General features: G+C 37.4%; 1 protein-coding gene across 4 annotated transcripts in view; it reads left to right on the top strand.

Annotated features, from left to right (window-relative positions):
- Nucleotides 1-13,418, top strand: part of HOOK3 (hook microtubule tethering protein 3) — a 105,379-nt gene that overhangs the window by 28,443 nt on the left and 63,518 nt on the right. For all 4 annotated transcript variants that reach the window (XM_032329199.1, XM_032329197.1, XM_032329200.1 and 1 more), the window contains exons 4-6: nt 1,640-1,690; nt 3,610-3,742; nt 8,195-8,262. In XM_032329199.1, coding sequence (XP_032185090.1) covers nt 1,640-1,690; nt 3,610-3,742; nt 8,195-8,262 — 252 coding nt within the window. The remainder of the gene's footprint in view (nt 1-1,639; nt 1,691-3,609; nt 3,743-8,194; nt 8,263-13,418) is intronic.

Raw genomic sequence — 13,418 nt, 5'->3', positions numbered from 1 at the left:
TATTTTTTCCCTTAAAATAATGTCTGATTGCATTGGATCACACGCCACTTTCACTTGATAGTCACAGGTTCTGGTGTCTTCTGTCCTAGGACATCTTCAGCTACTAACATGGAGTAGGGACATTTAGGTAGATGGTCAACAGAATCATAATGTGTACACATTTAACTTAACACAAATTTAACTGTATGAGTTGGGTCAAGAAAGAAAAGGGAAAAAATAATAGCTTAAGTAGTATAGGTGACATAGTATAGGTGATAGCTACCTGTCATTTCACTCAGATAGCGAATAGGCCAGTGAACTCTTGCTTTGGAGTGGCTGAGTGAGAGGAAACACGTTGTTGGTCCCTCCCCTTATCTTGTTTCTAGGATGCTTTTTTTTTTTTTCAAAGTAGGCTGCGAGTCCAGTATGGACTCCAAGGTGGGGCCCAAACACATGACTCTGAGATCAAGACCTGAGCTAAGATCAAGAGTTGGATGCTCAACCAGCTGAGCAACCCAGGCGCCCCAGGATGCTTCTTATACCACAAGTATCTTGCAGTGCTTTATACTAGCATTTCAAGACATAATGGTATTTCTTTAACCATATGGCTCCTAAATATTTACTTTGGTGCTTAAATAAATGAAACCACAATCTTTTCTGCAGTTAGATGCTCTGCCACTGAGCTGTACCCCCTCACAATCTTTTCTGACGGTGGAGAGAACTTGGAGACATTATACTTTGGTTACTTTAAGAGATTATCAGTTTTTGTCAGTGTAATTATAACACTGAAAATTTAACATGATTGGAAACAATTTTTTTTAAGATTTTATTTATTTATTTGACAGACTGAGATCACAAGTAGGTAGAGAGGCGGGCGGATAGTGAGGAGGAAGCAGGCTCCCTGCTGAGCAGAGAACCGGACTCGGGGCTCAATCCCAGGACCCTGAGATCATGACCTGAGCGGAAGGCAGAGGCTTAATCCACTGAGCCACCCAGGCACCCCTGGAAACAATTTTTTAATTAATCTTTTTTTTTTTGAGATTTTAGTTATTTGTCAGAGACCCGAGAGCAAGCACAAGCGGGGAGCGGTAGAGGCAAAGGGGGAGCAAGGAACCCGACTTGGGATTCGATCCAGGACCCTAGGATCGTGAACTGAGCTGAAAGCAGATGCTTAACTGACTGAGCCACCCAGGCATCCCTGAAAACAAATTTTTTTTAATAAATCTCTTGAGATCACTTAAATTGAGCCATTGATAAATTGAGCCATTGATAAATTTTTGATGATTAGGGTAGTTCACATGTACTGTTGAATTTTTTTTAGTATTTATTTATGATTATTATTATTTATTATTTATTTATTATTTATGATTAATAGAATAATTAGTTGGTTCCGAAATTTTTAAGATTTTATTTCAGAGAGAGTGAGCAAGTATGTGGGGGGTGGGCAGAGGGAGAGAGAAAGGAAGAAAAGTAGGCTCCCCACTGAGCTGGGAGCTCAGTGATGTGGGGCTTGATCCTAAGACCCTGAGATCATGACCTGAGCCAAAAGCAGATGTTTAACTGACTAAGCCACCCAGCTGCCCCCAGAAATTTTTTATGTTAAATTATATTTGGATTTGTGCTTACCTTTTACGCAGTTGTTTTATTTCTCTCTAAACAGATAAGCAATTTAAAGAAAATTTTAAAGGGAATCCTGGATTACAATCATGAGGTAAGGACTTTTTCTCACTCTGCTTTGAAGTATTACTATAGGATAATTTAATTTTACAATATTTTTCAATAGTTTCAAGTAAAGGAAAATTTACCCAAAATTTACCATTTATCTTCCACTGTATGGTTTTTAGGATGTTGGTTCAGACAGCTATCTATTAGGTAGGTAGTAGGTAAATGCTCTTTTTCACTGTAATATAGATAGTTTGTAGATGATTATTAATTTGTTATATTTCCTTTTCTGCCATCTGTTAACTCTTCTTTTCTCCCCTTGTGAAGGTGGTTTAGAATCCTGGTATCATAATAGCCTACTCCCTTGCTTACTTTAGTTTTATTTCTTGGCAGACCCTCATCCCTAGATTACTTCAATTTATCCTCTGAATCTAACATCAGAACAGTCAAGGCATACCTTGGGGGAAAAAATCAGGCAGTAGAACTGGTTTTACTTTAAAATTTCATGATCACAGATGTCAAATGGACATAACATACCCTGGAAGCCCCACAATTTTATCTGCGTTTATACCTACGTCTATACATACATAAATCATTTATCTTCACAACTCAGTAAGTGCTCCTGCCGTCCACCCTATTACTCAAGCCCAAAACCTATAAATAATCCTGTAGTCCTTCTTTGATATCATCATAAGACTTACTAGTTAAATCTCCAAAATAACAGCTTTTTCTATCTCTAACTGCTACCACCTTCTACCAAGCCATCATTAGCTCTTGCTTAGATTTCTAGAGTAGTCTGACTGGTAATCCTGATTTCACCCTTGCCTCTCTACAGTCTGTTCTTATTCTACACTCTAAAACCTGAATATTTTTTTTTTAAGATTTTATTTTATTTATTTGACTAACAGAGAACACAAGTAGGCAGAGAGGCAGGCAGAGAGAGGGGATGGGAAGCAGGTTTCCTGCTAAGCAAAGAGCCCAATGCGGGACTGAATCCCAGAACCTGGGATCATGACCTGAGCCGAAGGCAGAGGCTTTAACCCACCAAGCCACCCAGTCCCCCAAAAAGCCTGAATAATATTTAAAAATATAAGTCTGATTATGCCACTTTTGCGTTTTTTATGGTTTCCTGTTGTATTAAGAATCATATTCCTACCTGTTACCATTAGCCACCAGACACTGCGTGACCTCTTTAACCTGTTTACCCATAATGCTAGAGCCATATTCATTCTGCTTCTGTGTTGTTGTTGTTTAAAACAGATTTTCTTTATTTATTTGACAGAGAGAGGTCACAAGTAGGCAGAGAGGCAGGCAGAGAGAGGGAGAGTCAGGCTCCCCGCTGAGCAGAGAGCCCGATGCGGGCCTTGATCCTAGGACCCTGAGATCATGACCTGAGATGAAGGCAGAGGCTTAACCACACTGAGCCACCCAGGCGCCCTGGTTCTATGTTTTTAGGGTTTTCTTTTTTCACTGTATGCTTATAGGAACTTACCCTTCGCATATATTTCATTTCATTTGGGGCCAGTTTCCCCATGAAGGAGTCTTCCATTCTCCTTCCTGATATACGTGTTTGGCTATCAGCATTTTGGAGTCAAATGGAGTGAACATGTTTGGGGGGAATCTTACTGTTGGGGCAAGAACCTATATTTAATCTCTCCTCTTTCTGGTACCCCCTTGTTCAGGCTGTACTTTGAACTTCAGAGAAATTGTCTTTCTGGGGCGGTGAAGAGCTCAAAGTACTCAGTATCTTTGGTCAGTGTACATACATACCAGATTGGGGTCTAAGTTGTGGTGATGGAGGTTGTTATAACTTAGGTATGGGAGATAAAAACAGAAATTGGGCCTGAAACTGACATAACAGCTCTGTTGTTAGCAATGAGTTTCTGGTGCTGACAAACTAATCTGTATCAAATGTTTTATTTGGACGTAAAATATAAGTGTAATTCTAATCCTGTTGTCTCCATTCAGATTTTAGGACAGCAAATTAATGACTTTACCCTTCCTGATGTGAATCTTATTGGAGAACATTCTGATGCGGCAGAGCTCGGAAGGATGCTTCAACTCATCTTGGGCTGTGCTGTGAACTGTGAACAGAAGCAAGGTAATTTATATGTTAGTGTTTGCATTTAAAATAATTAAGGAAATTAATAATTAAGGAAATAATTAAGGAAAGTAATACATATTGTATATATTACTTATAAATAATATCTTCAATAATATCAACAATAATATCTTCATAAGGCCATCCTCAAACAATGCCATTTTCTTTTTCTCCCTGCAAAGTAGGCTCCACACCCAACATGGGGCTCCAGCTCATGACTCTGAGAGTTCAGGAGTTGTCCATTGTACCAAATGACAAATGAGCCAGCCAGGTGTTCCAAACAATGCCATTTTCTGTAATTTTTCTGGTACTTTGTTTGCAAGTGGAAGAGTTTTGCAATTTAGATTAAACTTGATTGTGATGATATTCTTTCCCTTTAAGCAAGACTACATAATTCTTTGGATTATTTTTAACTACACTGAATGTGATGAAATTTACTGTTAATTGGACAAGGTCCAGCTAAATTAACATCAGTAATAATGAGAAGGTTAAACTGGATCAAATCAGCTCTGGGCACTTAAAATTGGATAGTTTAAATTACAAGTATGAGGGATTTATATCACAGAATTTACTGAACTCATGCATTATGCCAGGGATAGGAACACAGTGCCAGACAGAACAGACACCGCACCTGCCCATGTGGAACTGTTCGGTGAGTGGAGGGGAGGGCAGTAAGCAATGCCACACACAGCTGTGTGATCCAAGTGGTGATGAGTGCTGCGAAGGTAAAGTGTAATGGGGGAGCCGGTCCAGGCATGGGCCAGGGAAGTTATTTAAGCAAAATTGGAGAGAAGAATAGACTAAGAGTAGTCTGAAGAGTAGGAACTGAATGTCAGAAAGACTTAGGTTACCTTTGAGAGGTTTAAAAAAAAACACAAATATAATTAGAAAACAGTGAGGAAGGGAAGAAGGGTGATGAAACAGAAGGGGATTATTCTAAATAATGATGAAATAGTATTTTACTATTATACTAGACTATGACCTTCATAGGAGACAGATTTTTTTTTTAAGCCCAAAGATTTTTTACTTATTCCTTTTACCTAACCCCTGGTGATGTAAAATAGATTTTTATTTGACTTGTCTATACATTTTAAGTGTTCTTGTGACAAGTTTAATAATGGTCAACGTAGTTTTCTTGAAGCTATGACTAGTATTTGGTCTGTGATCTGAGTTTTTTCTAACAATGTATTTCTCTTTGTCCCCATTCTTTTTAGATTTTTAGCATGCATGCTCTTAAAGTAGGTTTTAGTTTGCTTATTCAGTTCAACTCAATAATTAAAATAGAGAATTTTCTACACTTGTGCATTTTGTATATTACTAAAATATCTAAACGTTTTTTGTCAAAGATTAGAAGATTCATATAAATAAGATTTAAAACACATTAAATCTCTAAGTAAATGCTTTGATTTTAAAGGGGGTATGAAAATTTATTTAATAAAGTTCGCTGAATTCAAATAATGACCTCTTATATGTTTATTCTGTTAAGAGAGTCATCACCTCTTAGAAGCAAAGAGCTATTAAGAGTTGGCTAATTGGATTTACCACAGGGTAGAACTAGGAGAACACAAGGATGTTTCCTATATCCGTAGTCCTGTGGAAAAGCAGACAATCGAGCTTCTCACACAGACTAAGTTTCTCCTGTAACACTTAGGTTCGATTTCTCCCCTGAAATTGTTTATAAATGATGAAAACTTTGAATGGGATTTTTAACATCATATTTATCCAGAGGGCATTCTGTTTTCAGAAACAAAGTTGAGAGCTAAGAATCAAAGTAAATTAATTCCTGAGTTCAGTATTACTTGTTACTGCACATTTCTGATGTATAATGTGAGGCTTACTAAAGATCTTCCATTTGCTACCTGACTGACATTGGACTAAGCACGCAGCCTGTTTCCTCATCTACAGAATGAGGATGCAAAACCTGGTGGTCATGAGGAATGAATGAAATTGTGTATGCGTATTTGCTTTGTAATCCGTAAAGCACTATACAAATAAAAAAGGCCTTATGTTTAGATGAGTTTTCAATTACTGGAGGTAAGGAGTGATTGCTCAGAACATTGACCTAGGATACTTTTATCTTGGCCATCTGACTTCTCAAATTGGGGAAAATAAATGATGCTAAAATTGAAAAAGCAAAGATAAGTAGTAGAAAACACACTGAATTACTGAATGTCTCTCTTCTGCCCAGTGCTCTACTAGGTACTAATAGAACAAAAAATACTTTTTACACATTAGGAAAACTAAGTATTCTATAACTTGCCCAGGATTTCTGGTTTGTGAAAAGCTAGGCAAGGACAACAACTGATGTCTCTCCATGTTTAAACATCATACTCTTTATACTAATCTGCTCTAAATTCTGGCCCTAAAAGCTAAGTTTTCAGGATAATTTGCTGACCTAGCATACCTCATTATCCAGCCTCATAGATCTGTACCCAATAATCGTATATACTTGTATTTTGGACACTAAAGATTTGTAAGGTTTTTGTTGGTTTTTTGTTTTGTTTTGTTTTGTGTTTTGGGTTTTGTTTTGTTTTGTTTTTTTGCTTTTCACAGATTGTACATTAACATAGTTCTCGTCATTTTACCGTGTAGCATTTTACGGTGTTCGCGGGGAAGGGCCTTGACGTGGCAACACCGCTTCTTAACTAACGCTTCCCCTCTCACACCTAACTAACTTCCTAACCTCCCTGTTCCCGCTGTTATTTTCTTCACTTCCAGTCGGCTGTCATTAAATTTTCCTTCCCCGTTATCAGTGCCACTGCTTTTTCTTTTCTATGTTCACAGTCTTTTATTTCAAGAGCTGTTTAGTCATCCTAGCTGTACCATTTTCTCCAGCGTCTTGTGGTTTTTTTGTTTCATACTTCTGAGCAGAATATCAAAAAGTACTCCTTTTTATTCCAAGATATACAGGATGCTCCTTGTTAACAAAACAAAAAAAACTGAGGGACGCTTGGGTGGCTCAGTTGGTTAAGCATCTGCCTTCGGCAGATCATGATTCCAGGGCCCTGGGATCAAGTCCCACATCAGGCTCCTTGCTCAGCAGGGAGCCTGCTTCTCCCTCGGCCTGCTCTGCCTGTTCTGCCTATAGCTCTCCATGCTTCTGCTTTCTCTCTGACAAATAAATAAATAAAATCGTTAACAACAACAACAACAACAAAAATTGAGCTCAGAATAAAGGATTTTTTTTTCCAAATAGTTGTTCTTGAACATTCTTACTGTTATTCTAAGAAATGCCTGTGATTTAAGGGTGTTGTGTATATTTGTATGTCACCACACATTTGATTGGGTAGACGTATCCTTAGAACAACACTTGCTTAAAAATATGTTTTTGATTAACAAAAAGCTTTGGCATTAACAACCAGAATGTCAGAATTTAGTAGTGCTGCCAAAACACTTTGGTTTTTTTAAATGAGATCCATTACGCAAAGCATTATACAGCTTGACATTCCAAATAGATGACTCTTTTACCAAAAGATCACTTTAACAGTTTCACAGTGAGACTCCCGTCATGTAATACTTGAAGTGCTGAGACAAGCTTCTGGTATATGTGTGGAGAGGTTTTTTTGGATGTATGGGAAGAGAGGCAGGTTGAGGCTAAAATTCCCTAATTACTTTACTCTTCTAAATGTTACTTATTAAAACATATTTACCATATTTGTTAGAACCCAGATGGCCTGTTGATTTTTGTTTTGTTTAATGCCACTTTTTCCATTCATTGCTGGATTTGCAAACAAGGAAAATTACTTCTAGTGCTTATTCATAAGACAAGAAACTATCTTTTTCTACTGACAGCTAAGAGATCCTTCTCTTTTTGGTAGTGGTGAGAGTAGAGTGAGCAAGATTGATGAAGATGGTACTTTAGCTTATTAGTGATGTGTGTATTTTAAAGTCCAGGGTAATGCAGTATTCATTTAATTATGATGTCACTTTCTATCTTCATTTTAATTCTTTGTCCTAAGCAGCTCTCAAGTTTATTAAGATTATTCTTTAATAGAAAGTATTAAGGTAGGAATTTCACATGATGCAATGCTTTGATGTCACACAAGAATAAAGCACAGACATCAGAGTTTTTTTTAACCTGTAACAAAGTATATATATGTAACAGAGACAGATAATTTTTAAATTTTAGGAATAGTAATAAGGAATTCTTCCCATTCTGGCTTTAGGCTTTGCTGTTTCATCGTCTAATATCCCTAAGAAGCTATATTCCTGTGACCTTTAGCTGTAGCCTCAACTTTGTAATGGTGATGGTGGTGGTGGTGGGCTTATCTTAACGAAACCGAAGTACTGTGATTTGCAGCCTTTACTTACCTGTGGTGCATATAACATGAAGAATTCCTAGGAAGAATGAAAATACAGAAAACTACTTAAAAGAATTCATGAAGTGTGAGACTTTACTCCTTGAGTATCTTTAACTTGAACAGTGACATTCCAGATTGTTCTTATTTTCAGAGTACATCCAAGCCATTATGATGATGGAGGAATCTGTTCAACATGTTGTCATGACAGCCATTCAAGAGGTATGTTGGAGCTTTATGCTTACTGTTCGTGAGAAATTAAAGGAGCAAACTGGAATAGTAGATGTGGAAATTTTAAAAAGATTCTCCTCATTTTTTGAGAATTTTTTTCTTTGCACTTATGATATACTGTGCCTCATTTTTATTTTAAAAAAATCATACATTTAAATTTCTCATTTGTATTTAAATCTTACACATTTGTCTTGTAGGTATAGGTATTCAGTAACTACTCCTAATTTTTAGAAATGCCCCAATGAGCTACAAATAGTAGACTAATTTCTAAAGCCATTGTAAATACATATCTTAAACTAGCAGTCTACCTCACGCTTAATTATTGGTTTCTCGTTTGGCAGAAGGTGGGTCTTGAACTCCAACCATACCCAAAGCTACTGTAGGGGAGGAAAAATACCTTTTTCTTCTACCCATCCAAGTTTTCAGCTGAGATCTCTGTATCAAAGGAGAGATTAAAAAGAATACACAGGTATTTGAGTTTTACATGACATAGAGACCTTCTTAAGGAAATGAAAATGAAGAAAGTATTTGTTTTTTATTTATTTTTTTCAAAGAAGTGTTTAAACTTGAGGGTTTTAGGGCTGAGTTTGATGAAGAATGGAGAATCATGGAAAAATGTGATAGGGTATACAAGGGTTTGAGCTAAGGATAGTAACCTGGGGGAAACAGCAATTCCTGTTGATTCAAGATTCTTTGAAAATCCCTCTATCTTTGGAGATAAGGATGCTTCTTTACTTTGCTTTGAGTATAGGGAAGACACCTCTTACATGAGGATTTTATGACCTGCTTCAGGAGAAGGTAGAAAAATCTATCCTGTACCTGCTCTTTCTCAAATTCATTCAGCTTGAAGTATTCACTGTGCCAAGGTGCCATACTTTGGGGTAGCGTGTTGTGAGCTCCATCAAAAGTGAGACATAAAACTATAAAAGTAAAAATAAAATGTAAGTTAATAATCAGTTGATTTCCAGATGTGAGAATGTTTTTAATCATGAAGGCAATGGAATAAACCCTTAGGGGTACTAGAGAAAAGTATAGGACTCGAACATGCAACTGACAAAGAAAAAAATACAACAGACAGCATGAAAAATGCTAAATGTCCGTTAAGTAAAGTTGTATTTTTTAAGAAATCTGACCATCTGACTATAAATCCAGGAGTTCCCACCACCTCCCCCCAGGGTTCTGACTCACAGAACTCAGGAATGATGACAGTATTATGATAGCAAGTGAATACAAACCAGAACCAAATCCCCCCACCCCAAAAATGCATGTAGTGAGGTTTACGAAGTCCCAAATGCAAAGTTTCTATTGTTCCCTCTCTGTGGAATCAAGATCTATCACACTCCCAGCACATTACTGTGTGACAGTTCCAAGGTACTGCCAGCTGGAGAGGCCCACCTGAGTTTTCATGTTTCCAAGTTTTTATTGGGGTTTCATTATGTAGGTGTGATTGATTCTATCAGTGACCATGGGGTTGAAGGCAGTTTCCAGCGCTCCTCCCCCCAAAAGTCAGACTGATTATGAAGTGGCTCAAAGACACAGTCCTCTGATACATGACTGGTTTTTCTGGCATGGCCAGCCCCCAATTTGATCATCCAGTTTTTTAGCTTTAACTACCTACGACCCACAAATAACAAAGTTACTCTTATCAGGAAGGAAATACCAGAGATTGGGGGGCTGCTTGCCAGTAACAGGACAAAGGCCAGCCAAATTCCTTACTACAGGACCATTCAAAAAAGCAAAGCTTTTGTTTTATTCATTTTTTTTTTCAAGATTTTATTTATTTATTTGACAGAGATGCAGCAAGAGAGGGAACACAAGCAGGGGGAGTAGGAGAGGGAGAAGCAGGTTTCCCATGGAGCAGGGAACCCGATGTGGGGCTCTATCCCAGGACCCTGGGATTGTGACCTGAGCCAAAGACAGATGCTTAACAACTAAGCCACCCAGGCACCCCCCAAAAACAAAGCTTTTAAAAGACGATCAGTTTAGCTGTCAGCTCTGATGATAGGAAGATCGAACTGGTACATCTTTTTAAAAATATTATACTCTTGTATTATATGAGATATTAGGTCGTGAGTGTTAAAATATCAAAATGATGATCTCTCAAGCAAGATAGAAGTTATTTTGCTCTTAAGTCATCTTGGATTTTGCTCTGTAGTCATCAGGGACACAGCTTTCTTATTTCCTTAAGACATGTTTCCGACTTAGTGGTTCAGCTGTGGCTTCTCAGGTTCCAGCTATCACATTCCATTTCCAGCCATCAGGAAGGACTGAGGGAAAAGTTATCCACTTCCTCTAAATAAACTCAGCAGTTCTCAACCGTGTTAGCCAGATATTATTCATGGAGCTACACAGATAGTCACAAAACCAGCCAAAATCTGAGGAGTCTGTTACTCCAAAAATAAGAAAAAGAATAAAGGTCCACTAACAGTTCTGCCTAACTGTAATTGATCCTATAATTCTGTTTTTAGGAATTTATCCTAAGGAGATCTGAAATACAGAGATATAGTATAGTAATAGCAGATATTATGTCAAACCTACTATGTGCTAGATAGTGCTAGTACTTAATAAATGCATTGTGTCTATTAACTCATTTAAAATTCACAATTATAATTAATGCTATTGAAATGTAGACTTAAAATTAGTAAATTGGCAAAATTTTTTAATTTTATTTTAATTTTATTTTATTTATATTATTTACTTTATGTTTTAAAACATTTTATTTATTTATATGACAGAGATCACAAGTAGGCAGAGAGGCAGGCAGAGAGAGCTGGGGGAAGCAGGCTCCCCGCTGAGCAGAGAGCCCAATGTGGGGCTTGATCCCAGGACCCTGGGATCATGACCTGAGCCGAAGGCAAGAGGCTTTAACCAACTGAGCCACTCAGGCGCCCTAATTTTATCAAAAATTTTTAAAATGAAAAATTTAATATTTTGAGGTATACACTATTATTGTCCCCAGTTTATTAAAGGGGAAACTGAAGCATAGACAGTGTGAGTAACCTCAAGTTCACACAAGAAGTAGCGGCAGCGTTAGAACTCAGATCTAAGCAGTCTGAGTTCAGAGCCCAGCCCACGCCTAGAACCATTATGCTGTAGTGCCTCAAGATTTTTTTCACATTATTTTCTAGTATGGAAACAGAAATAGCCTAACCACCTAAATTATAGTAGAATAATATATTGACATATTAGGTAGCGTTAAAGTGAATTTCTGAAAAATATATAAAAATATGGGCAAGGCTTATTAGGGAAACAGGGCACATGAGCAATAAAATCCCATTTCTGTTTAAAATAGAAATTAAGATGAGTGAAAAATGACAAAATGTTAACCATCTCCAAATGGTTGGATATTCTGTGCTCTTTTCTGTATTTGCCAATTTTTCTATAATTACAGGTTTGTATTATAGGAATATTTTTAAAATTAAAATATGTCGGGGCACCTGGGTGGCTCAGTGGGTTAAGCCTCTGCCTTCGGCTCAGGTCATGATCTCAGGGTCCTGGGATGGAGCCCCACATCTGGCTCTCTGCTCACCATGGAGCCTGCTTCCCACTCTCTCTCTGCCTGCCTCTCTGCCTACTTGTGATCTCTCTCTGTCAAATAAATTTTTAAAATCTTAAAAAAAAAAAAAAAGTTATAAAATTGCTAAAAATAAAAAAAATAAAATGTCACCAAATGACTATTAATTCTATGAATCTAGCCCAAGGAATTATTTAGACATTCAGACCAAGATTGAACACAACAGTGTTTATCAAACTATCTTACATAATGTTTTAAAGTTTATCTAAGTTAATCTCTACTAGACCCAGTGTGGGGCTTGAACTCACTACCCCAAGATCAAGAATCACATGCTCTTCCGAATGAGCCACCTAAGCACCTCCAAACTATTTTATTTTAATAGAAATATGACAACAGTGTGCACCCATTGGGAAGCAAGTATTTAAATTAGGCTACCTCGATTTCATGGAAGTATAGTTGATAGTAATTTGTTTAAAAAAAATTTTTTTAAGATTTTATTTATTTGAGACAGAGTCAAGGCAGGGAGGGGCAGAAGGAGAGGGAGAAGCAGACTCCTTGATGAGCTGGGAGGCCAGTGTGGGCTCGATCCCAGTTCACTGGGATCATGACCTGAGCTGAAGGCAGAGGCCTTAACCCACTGAGTCACCCAGGTACCCCAAGAAGGTGGCATCTTGACTGAGCATGGAATGAGATGAGGTAAGGAAAGGGCAAAAATTGTGGTAAAGTCCAGGAGGCAAGAGAAAGCAAGACTTATCTGGAATGTTGGTTACCCAAAGCGACCATGGTGAGGTATAGCAAGTGCTTAGAAATGAAACAAGAGATCTAAAGTCATTAGAATATTGAGCAGTTTCCTTTGGGAATTGGGATTTTGGAAATCAGTGAATAGATTTTAAGGAGAAAATATATTAAAGTCTTTATTTAAGAAAATGTATGTGATGAGAAGAATGGTTTGGAGGAAAACAGGGCTAGAAAAAGGGAGAGCACTTAAGAGACCTTAGTAATTAATATTTAATTACCAAGAGTGAATGATAGAAGCCTGAACAAGGTTATGGCAGTCAGAGTGGAGACAGGTGCACAGATTTGGAAAATTATAGGAGCTTGAATCCATAGGATTGGTAACTGATGGGACCAAGGGGAAGAAGGTGTGGGGGGGAGTAGCTGGATAGAATAATGGAAGTAATAAGGGCTTCTTTAAAGTGGTAGTCTTTTTTTTTTTTTTTAAGGGTATATTCTACTTATATTTCTTTATTCAGGTACTACTGACATTTATTTACTTACTGTGATAAAATATGCATAACAAATACTTGCCATTAGTGACATTTAGTGTGTTCATAATGTTGTGCAAACATGGTGACTATTTTGTTCCACCTTTTTCCATCACCACAAAAGGAAACCCTTTACGTCCACTACATAGGCTGTTCTCATTTCCTCCTCTCTCCAGCCTATGTCAACCGGAAGTCTGCTTTCTGTCTGTATGAATTTCCATATTCTGGATATTTCATATAAATGGAATCATATGATATGTGGCCTTTTGTGTCTGTCTTTGTTCATTTAGCATGATACTTTCAAGGTTATTTTGTAGCACATATTAATACTTGCTCCTTTTTATGGCTGAAAAATCCATTGTATGGAT

This window comes from Mustela erminea, chromosome 21 (genome assembly GCF_009829155.1).
Source record: "Mustela erminea isolate mMusErm1 chromosome 21, mMusErm1.Pri, whole genome shotgun sequence".
In the NCBI taxonomy this organism is placed as follows: Eukaryota; Metazoa; Chordata; class Mammalia; order Carnivora; family Mustelidae; genus Mustela; species Mustela erminea.
Note: the sequence above shows the minus strand (reverse complement) of the source record. Positions and strands in the feature narration are given on the sequence as shown.